Source organism: Anopheles bellator, chromosome X, assembly GCF_943735745.2.
Source record: "Anopheles bellator chromosome X, idAnoBellAS_SP24_06.2, whole genome shotgun sequence".
In the NCBI taxonomy this organism is placed as follows: domain Eukaryota; kingdom Metazoa; phylum Arthropoda; class Insecta; order Diptera; family Culicidae; genus Anopheles; species Anopheles bellator.
The window spans coordinates 4,553,800-4,568,072 of NC_071287.1; the positions used below are offsets into that span (position 1 = coordinate 4,553,800).

The window sequence follows — 14,273 nt, forward strand, 5'->3', positions numbered from 1 at the left end:
CTTAGTGAGATGATTCCGTTTCAGAGCTCCTTCCTTCTCCTAATATATCCGAGCTCCTAATATAAAACAGTGTTTGCGACTTGTAATGCACCGAAAGACACATGTGCCTCTGGCAAAAGCTCGCACCAAAGAAGCGGCAAATTTTTAAAAAATTGTTTCGTCGCGTGAAAAGCGTCCCAAATTTGAGTGGAAGCATCGAAAGCCCCTTTCGAAAGCTTTTACCACGTAAAGCTTCGGAGCGCCAATTTATTTACTTCGACGCAAATTTCGATTTAAATTACGTTTATCAGAAGGGCCCCCCGGTCTCCATTGCTGCTTTCCATTTCCATTGTATTTCCACTTTTTGAATGTTCAATGTTTTGTTTTTGTTGTTTTCTTAAATTTTGTCTATCCTAAACTCACATAAAATCCATCATACACATTCTGTTATACTTTTTATTTGCTGCTGTTTTACCATTTCTGTTTGTTTAGCTCTCTTGGGTCAAACAGAACAACCCGGGGATGTCTATTTTATTCGTTTGGCACAGATGTTTGTGAAAAAACTAAAACGAACATCGAACCCTTACGAGGACATTTTAGCAAACTAGGATAGGACCTTGGCTGCGGTAATGGGGGTCCCTCTAGGCTGTGCGTGAGCGTGCTAGTCTCTCAAGTGTACCTTCCTTTTTTTTAATGAAAAACAATTTCCTCGCACCAACTGCTGTTGAGGCGCAACAAAAAAAAAGGGGGTGCAAAAACTATTTTCATGGTTTTTGAATTTTCGCATTTCTGTATATTTATTCTCTTAATTCCTTTTTTTTCCTTTAGACATAAGCCACATTACAAATGCTCTCCACACGCGGAGACCCACTCCACCTGAAAGATAAAAGACCCATACGCTCATAAGCCCACAATAGTTTTGTAATGCATATCTACCTTACTTTAATAATGCATTAACGGACACCCGGACAATTGGCTTCAGATGTATGTGCTGTACATCAAATTCGGGCGATACCTTCTGCGTTGTGTGAGGCTTCGCGTTAAAAACACATTACACCTAAACACATAAATATTGCCTGCCGCCACCATAACGACTCCATGGCGATGTCGGTAAAAAATAAAACTCCACAAATTGACAACGCATCCACCACAGACCAGAAATGAGGTCATACGAACAGAGAAACTACGACTTGGTATCGGTCGGACTTCATGTAGGTAAGTTGCGGCTGGTGGCCTCTGACATGTCATCTACCCCAGCCGCCCACACAGGAAAGTTGAGTGGGAAAAAACAAAAATTCACAATAATGGAACACTAACGCTCCTCCATCCTTCGTCTAATTATCCGGCAATTAAACCAACGGGTCTTGGCTTGGGGTACACCAGAGACAATGTGAACCACTGTTGATTTCTGCAACGTTGTGTTTTTTTCCGGGAAAGACGGGCAAGCTTTACCATACACGCTTTGCTCGCCCGATGTCATAATCGACCATGTACGCCCGTTTTTTCTTTCCCCCTCCCCGACCTCCCCTCGTCCTAGCCCTTCGCCATTATAACACCAGCACACCAACCACCGTTCTGCATTTCACTTTCCTGATAAAAAGACACTTTTATTTTTTCTTATAATAACTATCATAAACTCTGTCGCTACGCCTGCTGTCTGCCCACATTTTTTTTTATGTTTCTATCGCCCGCGCATCCCGCGCAATGGTTATTCAAGTTTCCATCCGCCATCTATTGTTTTTGTTTTTTTTTGTTTTGTTTTTCCTTCAATTTTTCGTGACTACTGAATGATTCTTTCTTTACACGCCTGCCACATATTTCCACTTCCATCGGACAAAGCATGCGCGCCTATGCCGAACGCACGGAAACGCACACCTTCTTGATGAATCCTCCGGCGCAGAGCCGGTAATGTTACGCTTTACCCTTACGGTGTCATATAGTTTTGCACGTGCATAAACGTTTCATAATATTTGATACTCTTTCTTCCGCTCGTCAATGTCCATTTTTTTACTTTTAATCTTTGTTTAATTAATCACCCGCTTAAGTCTATATTACCTTAATTATACCATTGGTTTGCCGTGTTAAACCAAATGAGATCTATACACTTTTCCCGCCGGTGCAGCGAAGTCGTCACACCTCCCTCCTTCAAGGTTTCCAATTTCTCCCAGGACGTTTCCCATTTCTTTGTCTTTTTTTCGCCGCCCACAGCGCACACGGCGTACACGGAGATGACAGAAGAAAACGTAAAATGAAAACCGACAACTCAGCAATAAAAGACTCTACTACTTTATAAAAATTAATAAACTTTCGCTTGCTCAGTGTGTGCTCACGTGTTAAAATAACCCCGTGGTTAGGTAGGTACTAAAATTTTACTAAATGTGAAACACAACTTGAGGTACGACAGCGAAAGGCGAAAGTAAACTAACAAAATTTAATCACAATAATTCTAAGCGTTGAACACCATTGAGAGAATTGGCTTTTAAAAACCCGCATCAGCGTTAAAAGTCTTTAAGACACAAAAGCCCACCAGCTGGACAGCTAAACGGAGCTAAACTGAGATTGAGCACGACACTAGGGTCGACAATCGGTCGTTTTTACTTGTTAGTATCGCGTTTTGATTCACGCAACCGGACACGCAAGAGGTAGGAGAGGCGCCTGCGGAGAGTGACTATACGAACTAGCTGAGTAAAGGGTTTCTATTGCTTTACTTTCCCATGCTTTCCCCCCCGGTAAGCTGATTCGTTGCCAATCCCAGTGCCAGCGCGTGCGTGTGGGTTGAAGCAAGCATGGCTCTGTGTGTGATTGTAGTCTGGCTGAACAAAATAAAACCAAAACCACTTGAAGGAGGGATAAACGGTAGCCTCGCCCGAATCGTTGGGTGTGCCCACAATAAAAAACCAAACGAAATGAACCCGGTGTGTACAGCAGCAACAGCAGCAGCAGCAGCATTATCATCGCCTGATCCGTCGCCGCTTCCCATGCTGGAATTATTTTGCCACACGTCCGATAGCAGCGGGTACGGAAGCGGCGGCGGCAGCAGCTGCCCCGTAACCGGCGGCCATTGCGGCGGCCGCGGCCGCGATTGAATTCGAATGCTGAGCCTCTTGCAGCTGTACGCAGTTAACGGTTAGGTTGGAGAAGTCCACTACGATCGGGGCCGAGATGACGTGATGGTTGACGTTCAAGTTGATGCTTTGCCGTTGCTGATGGTGATGGTGCGGTGCGGCTGCCGTTGCAACCGACGCAGCAGCAGCTGCCGCCGGTTGGGTCGGTGAAGGTTGATGCAAATGCGGTGGTTGATGGTGATGCTGATGCTGGTGCTGATGCTGGTGTTGATGCTGATGTTGATGCTGATGCCGGTGCTGATGCTGATGCTGATATTGATGTTGCTGCTGCTGCTGCTGCTGCTGTTGCTGGCGGTGGTGGTGTTGTTGCAGCTGATGAAGTTGGTGGAGTTGGCGAAGCTGTGGTTGCTGGTGCTGGTGAGAGTGGTGAAGCGGTTGCGTAACCGATGATGCTAGTGGATGCGGCGGCTGACAGGACTGCTTGTGCAAATGATGATGGTGATGCATATGTTGTTGCTGCGTTGACTGTTGCGACTGGAGGGCAGGCAACATGGACGTCATCGACGGTGGTGCTGCTGCCGCTGCAAGGAGCGGTGGTGGCGGTGGTGCAGGTTGCTGCGGCTGTTGGTGATGCCGTTGCTGTGGCTGCAAGTGAACTGCAGGTTGCCGCAATGCTTGCTGGTGAATGTGCGCCGCTGCAGCCAGATTAAACGCTTGGCCGGGGACGAGGCCGGGAGGGTGATGATGATGGCGATGCTGTTGCTGGTGGTGGTTGAGAACTGGTTGAGGTTTCGTTTGCGGGGCAACAACAACCGTGGAGGATGGTGCCGCCGATGGTGCGTGCGGCGAAGCGGCTACGACGGTTGCTTTGGGTGTTTGCTGAATCTTGTGCTGCTGCGTCGTTAGCGGCAACTTTCCACACACAGGCGAAAAGTGTTGCTGATAGTGTCCGAGACTGGTGGAAGCTGCAGCTACATTCTGAGCCGATTGTTTCAGTTGCTTTTGTTTCGATTTATGCTTTGTCGGTTGTTGCGGCGATTCAGATGGTTTCACAAGATTCTGTTCATGGTCGCGCGGGACACAGACACGTTCGCTGGCAGGCACCAGGCTGCCAGGCAGATCCACATCAACACCGCTCACACTGCTACCACTGCCCGCGTCCACCGAATGGGTAGCATTCCTTCCAACGACGGTAGACAGTGGTCCCCCGTCAGTGGATCCACCATTCTGAATCCTTCCCGGTGGAAAATTATGTACTTTCCGTCCCTCTGCTGCCTCCGCTTGGGTGCCGCCGCTTCTAATGCTTCCAACGCCCCGTCCAGCTCGCTGTTGTTGATTGCGAGCCGTAACACTGGCGCCAGCATTTGGGTCGCGTCGGTCGGTCGGTGCCCGCCCTTTTGCGCCGGCCGAATTGCTACCGCCTGGAAGTGTTGCCGCCGACTGGCTGTCCACCGGCTGACGGCTGCCAGTGTCTACTGCGGTCCCCCCACTGCCAGCCGGCGGCAGGGAGGGCAAAGCCACAGCAGCTTCCACTGGGGAGGAGGATGGTGGCGAAGAGAAGTGATATGCTGTGGAGGAACGAGCGGCCTGCTTCAGAAGGGACTTTACAGGCTGCTGCTGCTTGACAGCAGTACCGCTGGTCTGTGGCAGTGATGGTACATTGTTAACCGTGCGCGGGGAAGACATCGCTAGAAACACGGACGGTTGCTGCAGCAAACTCGATGTCGTTCTGCTGGCCGCACCGGTGCCCTGTTCAGCGTCAGCTCCGCGCTCCTCGCTACCGGCTACCGTCGATGAGACGAACAATAGTGGCGGAGGCGGTGGAGCATTAGCGGTCAGCTGCTCGTTGGCCACTGGCGCTAGTGTAGCCACCGCGGACGAGGATGCAGCACCGGAAGTTGAAATGGAACCGCAAGTCACCAGACCGGTTCCATCGCCGGAGCCATTCTGCTGCTGCTGCTGCTGCTGATGATGATGATGATGATGATGCTCTCCTGCTTTACTGGCGGCGATAATGTGACCAGACAGGTACTGATAACTGCCGCTGCCGCCGCCGCCAATATTGTTGACACCGTTGCTGCCACTACCACTACTGCTGCTGCCTACGACCATGTTGGGGGTTGTGGTTGTGGAGTTTGTTGACGATGCGGCCGCCGCTAGGACGAGGTTTAACTCCGCACCGATCGAGTCCAGTCTGTGTCATTTTGAGTTCAGGGCAGCATTGATTTGCGTCCACAATTCTTTCTTACACGATTTTGAGCTGCCAAGTGGAAAGAAGAACAGAAGACGTATAATAACGAAATACACTCTTAATGCACGCCCCGCTGCCTATTACCGTTTGATCGACTGCAACCAGTCTTTGAATTGTGCGGTGCCTTCGGGCGTGATCGTGAACGCGTTGCGCGCCGACAGGATCGTGCTGGTAAAGTCCTCGTAATCCGGCACCGTTAAATGATATAGCTTCTGGTGAATGCATTGGAAATACCTGCCGAAAAGAAGGGAGTGAGGGAGAAGAAAACAATCAGTACCGGGAGATGCGTGACGCACACACAGCCACTTACATGTTCTGGCACTTGTTCATCAGGGGCGTAAGCGCGGCCCGGAGATGGTGCATCACGAGCGCGGGATTGTTGCGGGCCAGGTAGCGGGCCGATTCGAGCGCCACCTCGTGCAGCACGAACGGGCTGACGATCGAGTTGACGACGCAGATGCAAAACTGGTGCAGGTACTGCGTGCCGAGATTCTTCGAAATGCCGAGCAACCACTTGACGTCCTCGCCGTACGGCGGGTTCCGGGCGTACTTGGCCTGCGGTCGGTCGTCGTGCACGCGCCGGGCGAGCGTCTCGAGCGCGAGCATGCCAGCGTTGTAGGCCGCCAGCAGGTAGCGCAGCTGCGTGGGGGTGAACTGGGGCGGATGACGAGGCCTACCGGGACCACCGCCACCCGACGATCCAGCGTTCCCGATGGCGGGCAACAGGTGCTGTTGCTGTTGCTGTTGTTGCTGCTGCTGCTGCGGTCCCGTGCCGCCACTGTACGTTGCATACGGTGAGCCGGAACCGGGCTGCGGGCGAATACTGTTCGGTCCACCCATAACGACCGACGGCGGTGGCGGTTGCTGCTGCGCGCCTGCTCCCGGTGGTGGGCCCCCACTCATCGGCTGCTGCTGCTGCTGCTGGGCCGATACTTGGGCGGCGGCGGCAGCAACGGCGGCTACCGCTGCCACGGTTGGCAACTGTTGAGCCAGCTGCGATGGTACCGGTGGACCACCGGCAACTCCACCGGGCGTTGCCGCGCCGTAGAACTGCTGCAGGTTAGGCTGCGCCATCTTGCCGGCAGCGTTTGTCGGTGGCCCTCCCACCGGCACCGGGTACTGGGGTGGTGTGCCGTAACTCTGCGGTGGTGCCCCCACCAACGCGCCCTGCATCGACTGATAAGCGGCAGCGGCGGCGGCGGCCGCCCCGAGCGGGGGCTGCTGATAGCCGCCGACCAACGGTGGCGGTGGTTGTTGCTGCTGTTGCCCCGGCTGTTGCCCCCCGGGCTGCCCAGGCTGCCCCGGCGGAGCCGTCGGCTGACCGGCGTGTCCCGGAGGTGGCGGTGGCGGCGGGTACTGGAACTGGGGCGGTGTCGTGATGTACATCTGCATCTGGTTGGCAGCGGCTGCGGCGGCTGCGGCGGCCGCGGCGGCTGCAGCGGCCGGGTGCGGATACGGCAGGTTCTGGTGGTAGATTGCGCTCTGGCAAGGAAAACTATACCCATACGGGGATAGGGCGATCGGGGCGAGAGTGGTCACCGGTTGGAATGGTTGCGGTGGCGTTGCGCTCACCACCACCGGCTGCTGCTGCTGCTGCTGCTGCGGCTGTTGCGGCTGGAGACCAGCTCCTCCCGACAGCACCCCACCACCACCACCACCACCACCGCCACCGCTTCCTGCGCCTCCTCCCCCTAGCGACTGCTGGCCAGCACCGGCCGCCGCCGCCAGCTCGTTCACGTCCAGCAGCGACAGGAAGCTGTGGCCGTACTGTTCGTGGTGCTGGTGCTCCTCCGAGGCCGGTTCCAGCTCGCCGCCCGGTGTGTTGCGCAGGAACAGCTCGTACCAGTAGCGGGACACCTGAAACAGCACCTCCGGGTACACGCCCCCACCTTTGGCGGCGTTCTCGACCGTGAGGCAGGCGCGCTCCAGCATCCGGTCGCTCTGCTCCTTGCACTGCAGGATCGCGCGCTGGATCTCGTTCGGGTTGAGGGCGGCCGCGTGTGGCAGCACCGAGAGGGCCAGCTCGGCCGCCGGGTTCACCATGTTGCTGTCCCAGCCACGCGACGACGCCCGGTCAGCCATGCCAGCCGCTTCCGGTGGCGTCAGGTGGCCCTCCCAGGTGTCGATCAGGAAGGAGATGGCCGGCGCCCCGATGTCCATCGCCTGCCCGATGATCCACGAGACGTGCGACGAGTACGTGCGCGACAACCAGTTCGAGCTGACGCAGTTGTGCAGCCCGAGCGCGTACAGCCCCAGCTGGAAGGCGCACATGTGCAAGCCCCGGTGCGGCCCCTGATGGTTTTGGTTGGTGGTGGCCTGCGTGAACAGCGACGTCGACGAGGTACCGCCCGCCTTCGTCAGCACGTTCTTCGCGAGCTCGAACATAAAGTGTGCGCTGGCCTCGGACGGCTGGTTCGGGATCGACGGGTACGCCCGTTTGCCCTTGTACCGCGAGTCCTTCGAGCGGGTCGTCGTCACGGCCGACGTCGTCGTGGCGGCGGCGGAAGACGACGTCGTCGTCGTTGTCGTTGTGTTGGCGGCCGAAGGGCTGCTGGTGGTTTTTCCCGTTTGACCCATCATGCCGTACGCGGTGGTGTTTCCGGTTGCAGACAGAGTGGGAGCACTTGTGCCGCCGCCGCCACTACTTGCAGCTGCACCACCGCCACTAATGCTGAGCCCTACGATATTGAGTTCGGCCGCCTCGGCACTCGTGCTGCTTTGCGGGCGGCTGTTGACCAGTGCAAAATCTGCTTGCCCCGGCCCCACATGATGGGTGCCGGCCAGGCCAGCCTCTGTACTGCCGACACTGCTGCTGCTTCCACCACCACGAGCAGAGAACTGTTGCTGCTGCTGTTGCAGCTGGTGACCGCCGCCGTTACCGTTGTGGTTGTGACTGCTGCTGCCACCGCCGCCACCGGAACCACCTTCGAACTCGTCGAGTCGCAGCAACTGCGACGTTTGGCTGCGCGTGGGAGGATTGTTCGAGTAGTACGACGGTAGCAGCGGTGTCTTGATGAGCACATGAATCTCCCGGTCCAGTAGCTTTTCCATGATGCGACAGATTTTGCGCGGCTCGTCCTTGTAGTAGGCAAGCAGCGTGAGCGCGAGATCACCGCGCTGTCGGCGGGTGCCCTCGCACAGCAGCGGGTGTTCGGCCTCCGACACGTTCGCCTTCAGGCCGAGCGAAGCGACCGCCGCCTCGAAGCCCCAGTTCTCGTCGGTCGGCAACCGGTACGGGCTACTCATCACCTTCATGCGGTTCTCGCGCCCCACCACCGACGGCATCACGAGCGCGTCGAAGATGAAGCTCGCCAGCATGATCGGCAGCAGAGCTTCGCCGCGTGACTTCAGCGTGCCGTCGCGCAGTTGCTCGGCGCGCTCGCGAATCTTGCGCAGCTCGGCGCTGCCGAGCGGGATGCGCTTCAGCAGGGCCAGTAGGTCGGACTCCTGGTTGGCCAGCTTCACCTCGAGCGGCTTGGTGCTGGCCGGCGGTCGGCACATCTCCAATCCAAAGATGCACACCCGGAACGCTAGGTGGTAGTGCTCGGAGTTTTCAGCCAGCACCGTACAGAGAAAGGCACACTTGGACAGGGTGGCCGACGCCAGCACGCTCAGCTGGTGCGAGATCGGATTGATGTTATGCTTCTTGCCCTTCTTCTTCGGCGGTGGCGGCAGATCAATCATCAGGTTCGGCGGGTTGGCCAGCATCTCTTCGGCCAACCGGACGCCGAGCGTGCACGCTTCCCGACCGTGCCCGTGGGCGTGCAGTCCTTCCGCCCGGGCAAACAGTATATCCCAGGCGTCTTCCGAGGGCTTGAGGTTCGAAAACACCTGCTGCTGCTGCTGTTGGTGATGTTTCGGTTCATTCGGCTGCGATCCACCGGCCTGATGGTGGTGCTGCTGCTGACGGCCCGGTTTATGTTGCCCGTGTGCAACCGCCTTATCTATCACCGTGCTGTGATCTGCCGCATTTCCGCCGGCGGGTGGCCCACCGCTAGACGTGGCTCCTTCCGACTCCTTCGATCGGCCGTCGGGCGATTCTTGAGCCACCCCCGCTGGCGCTGTCGTCGGCGCTGGCGCTGTCACTGGCTGTTGTTTGGCACTGTTACGACGCTTCACGCTACTACCGCCGATGCTGCTGCTACTACTGCCGACTACCGGCTCCACGATCTGCTCCTCGCCGGACTGCTCCTGTTCGACGACGTTGAGCACCTCGTACAGCTTGATGTTGCCTGAAATTTCGTAATTGTTCATATCGTTCAGGATACTGTTTTCGTTGCTCGAGTCACTCGAACGGGACGATGCCACCTCCCCACTACCGGACGCCGTCTTCTTCGGCAGCGCATCGGTTGCCGAGCTGGACGACGAAGAGGACGCCGAACTGGTCGACGAGTTGCTCACACTCAGTAGCGTGGCCGGTGGGCCTTCGGTGCCTTCGGGCGCCCCTGCCGTCGACGCTTCCTCCTCGACACTGTCGTCACCACCGGCTCCAGCAGCGGCGGGCTTTTTGGTGAGTTCAGCACTCGGTAAGCGATTCGTGTCGGCCGGCAGATCGTCTTCGTTCTCGCAGAACCCTTCGCTACTGACGCTCGATCGGTTACCGGTGCCGCAGCCCGTCGCATCGCTAGCAGCCACTGTTTTACTCTCTGAAGCAGCGCCACCAGCAGATGTGCCGGAAGGTGTGCTCATCGATCCGCTTTGCCCTACGCTAGTTCCACCGACCGCGCCAGCTACCTGCTGCTGGTGCACCAAACGGTCCGGGACACTGTCGCTGCTGCTATTGGTGCTCTTGCTGAACGATCCATACGCTCGGTCGCGGTGCGTACGCCGATGCTGGTTCTTGGTGCAAATGTCACGATCTCCGCCGCTGCTGCCACCGGATCCACCAGCAACCGGACCACGGTCACCAGTGGCACCCGTCGGCTTCGAACTTACGGAGACGCCCAGCTTTGCCAAAGCCATCATATCAGCCGAGTTGGTTGACTTGTCGCTAACAATGAAACTACTCGTTCCAGAAACGGACAGCGGTTGGTAAGCCGCTGGGTGATGGTGACTGTGGTCGCTACTGCCGCCGGCAACGCTTGTGTCAGCAGCACTGGCCAACGCACCAGCCACGTTGCGCCCCAGCAAGGAGGAGCTGTTGATTGCCGAAGCCGAATATTGATGGCTATTGGCGCCCGTTGCGCGCAGCAAACCGTGTTGATGTTGTTGTTGCTGCTGCTGCTGCTGTTGATGGTGATAGTGACCGTGGAAACTGTGACCGTGATGATGGTGGTGGTGATGGGGCATCAGTTGGAACGCCTTCACGTTGCTGTGCAGCACCGCTTGGCTAGCATTCACCTGGCCCGGGCCGGCCGTATCGGACTTCGATTCAATGTTCTGCTTGAAGCACGTGAACGGACAGTGGTACATCGGGTTGGTGTCCTGTGTGTGCGTCACGCCCTCGATCGGATAGTCCTCCCAGTCGAGGTAGCACGCCTCGATGGCCGGCTTGAAGCCGGCGAACAGCTCCGTATCGTTGCGCATATTCTGCTGCTGCTTGCTGCTATGCGACGACGATGCCACCATATTCTTCGTGACCCGGTCGATGATCTTCAGGTGCCAGCTGGTGAACTGTGCGTGCAGCATGTCGCGCTCGTCCGGCGCCAGGCCCGGATTGAGGGCAGCCAACCGCCAGAGCACCACAATCTCGTCGCACAGCGACGCACAGGCGTGCTGGGTCGCGTTCGAGTTGCTGTGCGTGTTACCGTGCTTGCCACCACCTCCACCGCCACCGCCGCCACCACCTCCACCGCCGCCGCCACCACCACCGCCACTACCACCTCCACCGCCTCCGCCGCCGCCACCTCCACCGCCGCCACCGCCACCACCACCACCTCCGCCTCCGCCACCGCCGTGACCGTTGGAGCCGACGAGCAGGGCCAGTTTGATGTTGAACCACCACACCAGTATCTGGTCGCAGGCCATCACCTCCTCGGTGATGATCTCCAGCAGACGGATCGCGTTTCGATCGCACCGTCGGTACATTTCGCGCACGATCGACAGCAGATTCCACATGCCCTCCGGCTCGCGGCCTCGCAACGGGCGCAGCAGCGAGCTCCATTCGGCCGCGGCGGGCGGTGCCGAGTTGGTCAGATAGTTCACATCGCTGAACACCATCGGCGTCGGCAGGCAGAACTTGATCAGTATCTTCTTAATATTGTCGTGCAGCGTCTTCTCGTCCAGATACCAGTTCGTTTGGTCGTTCACCGAAGCGCCCGCCGTCGGATCGGGCGCACCGCACACCGTGTTGATTGTGGTCGGCTGGGTGCTCAGCAGCTCGTCGAGAATGCGCTGGGCGATCGGGAGAATCTGCTGCGAGAGCTCGCTGATCAAATACTGGGCAAACTTTTGCAGCTGATCGCGCTGCAGCCGCAACAGTGACTCCGATACCGGTGCACGGAGGCTTACTTTGGTGGGCTGGAAGCAATCGCAAAGCAGAACAGAAAAAATGAACTCACCGCTCACGAAACGAAGAAATGGGATGAGCAAGTAAGGAGTAAGGCCGTGTGAGTAGTTAGACGGTTTGTTGTTTTGGAGCATGAGACGATATGTGTGGTCCGACTTTGTCCAGAGGAACAAAGAGTTGAAATGAGGAGCTAGCCAAGGTACACCATCATGTGGGTACAATCTTCTTTTTGAATATAACAATGTGCATAAAAAATCTCTAAATAAACACCAACGGAAAAGTCGAGTCTCAGAATCAACCGCTAGGCTCCACTAGGATGTAATCTATAGCGCGAAACGCGATGCTTAAGCTACTTACCCAATGGATACGATAGAGACACACGGCGACGACGTGCGAGCACCAGTAAGCGGTCGGGAGACAGGTGCAACTGCAGGACGATATTCGTCGCCGATCGAACGTAACCGCCACGTTGTGCTGGTTACGAGGCTGCGTCTGTACAACCGTCGCCGACAGGTGGAAGCCGATCTGCAGCGGCTCCTTGACGGCGCGGTTCTTGAACAGCTGTTCACCTCGGTGAAACTCGTCCGCCGAGCTGTTCGCGAGGCACGAGTATAACCGAATGTCTTCCTCGTTGTCCGGAAAGCTCCAGAAAGCGATCCGCAGCTGCATCTGCTCCGGAACCGGCGGGTACAGTTCTTCGACCAGCTCGAACGGAATGTAGGTTGCGACGCACCGGGCGGCCAGCTCCGTCAGGGAGGAAAGCTCTGCAACGGAGAGTGTAAGAATCCCATCAGCCCATCAGAAACCCATCGAGCCGCTTCTGCTACTAGTTGCTTCCTAGCTGACCACTGGCGACCTACCCAATAACCACTTACCCCCATCGCTCGAGCGGCGCATGGTGTTGAACCCGAACGTGTTCGACGTGCCAGTCGGCTTCTTCCATCCTCGCCAGTTGTTGCACACACTTTCCGGCTCGGAACTCCAGCTGCACAGTGAATCTTCCTCGAAGCGATCCGAGTCTTCAAAGCTAAACCGGTCAAACTCTTCCGCGTTGTTGCCATTGTTGTTCGCCGCATTGTTATTGCCGGGGACGACGGGAGCACCGTTGTCGTGGCTCCCGCCACCGCCGGCGCCGGCACCATTACCACCAGCCATTGGGGCCGATCCTGCGGCACCGGCCGCCGCCGCCGCCACGACGACCGGATTCCATTCTCCTATTCGACCATCCGGTTCGTCGTTGTTGATGTGCGGATTATTGTTACTATTGCTGCTGCTGTTGCTGTTGCGGTGGTGGTGATTGTTATTGCTTACACTCATCGGCTCCTGCTGCTGCTGCTGCTGCTGCTGCTGCTGCTGCTGCTGCTGCTGTTGCTGCTGTTGCTGCTGCTGCTGCTGCTGCTGCTGTTGTTGTTGGCTGCCGCTGCTGCCGGCAGAGGAAGGGCCAGCAGCTACCATCGCTACCAAAGCATCTCGGTTGTCGCCTGCAGTACCAACAACACCACAATTACTATAGGCACTGCTGGAGTCACTTTTGTTGCCGGAGATTGGTGCCGTGATAGACAACGATAAGACGCCGCACCGCGCTGTGTCGGCTGCTACGGGCACTGTTACTGGATCGATCGGCTCGGGGAGAACGCTTGAAGAGAGAGAGAGATGCTCGCTGCACAAGTTACTGGTGGTACAGACTTCCGGTTGAAAAGGTGGTACTGATGGCGCTGGCTGCTACGTACGATGCCGAGGGATGTGATGGTGCCGTTGGTATTGGGCGAGCGATCTCCGATGATCCGGCTACCAGGCGTTTGCGGGTGCGTGTCGTTTGTTGGCTTCGTCCTTGCGGCACTTTCTGGAATTTCCGTGCACTGAATTGAACGGGTACAGGGGCCACTGCCCTCTGCGTCAGTGCCAACACTTTGCAAGCTTACACCCCTATTGTTGGGCAAGTTTCCCTCGAGTCCTTGGTGGTTTCATAACGCTCCCCGCTCCGGCCTCAACCCCCTACACAGGCTCTTATTGCGCTAGAAAATGCAGTCTACTGATTTGAGCCGAAACACGTTACCGTCCCCCTGAGTTGCTGCTAGTAGCACTTCTCCAGCTTATGCCATATTTGTGCGAAGTCTTCTCGTTACTGTCTCTCTCTCTCTCTCGTGTCCATCAGCATTCGTCGTCGCTTATATCATACTTGTGCGTAAGTCTACCTCGACTCTTTGTTGTGGTTCCCACCGCTCCAGCAAGGACTTTTTACGCGCGAAACACAGTTGGCTGCAATAAAGAAAGAAAGCAAAACAAAAAAATAAAAAAAACAGTTAATAATAAATCTTGCACATCTTCGGCGGTAGGGAAGAAGAGATCCCCCTCTTTCAATAATCTGATTCCAGATCCGTGAGTGAGAACAGAACACCACCGAGGACTTCGGGAATGGGTTGTTTTATCTGGAACCACCATCCCGTTCGCTTTGTTACGGATCCACAGTTACTAACTTAAAAAAGGAGCCACTAGATATCGATGCGAGCTTTTGTTTACACAGCGCTGT

General features: G+C 56.4%; 1 protein-coding gene across 1 annotated transcript; it reads right to left on the bottom strand.

Moving 5' to 3' along the window:
- Positions 1-5,243: 5,243 nt before the first annotated feature.
- On the bottom strand, positions 5,244-13,060 carry LOC131213335 (zinc finger SWIM domain-containing protein 8 homolog). Its single transcript, XM_058207362.1, has 8 exons — positions 12,619-13,060; positions 12,101-12,507; positions 11,169-11,754; positions 6,727-11,057; positions 6,259-6,687; positions 5,606-6,105; positions 5,380-5,529; positions 5,244-5,304 (listed from the first exon to the last, which is right to left on the bottom strand). The coding sequence occupies exons 1-8, from the start codon at positions 13,058-13,060 to the stop codon at positions 5,244-5,246; spliced, it is 6,906 nt and encodes a 2,301-aa protein (XP_058063345.1).
- Positions 13,061-14,273: the final 1,213 nt, after the last annotated feature.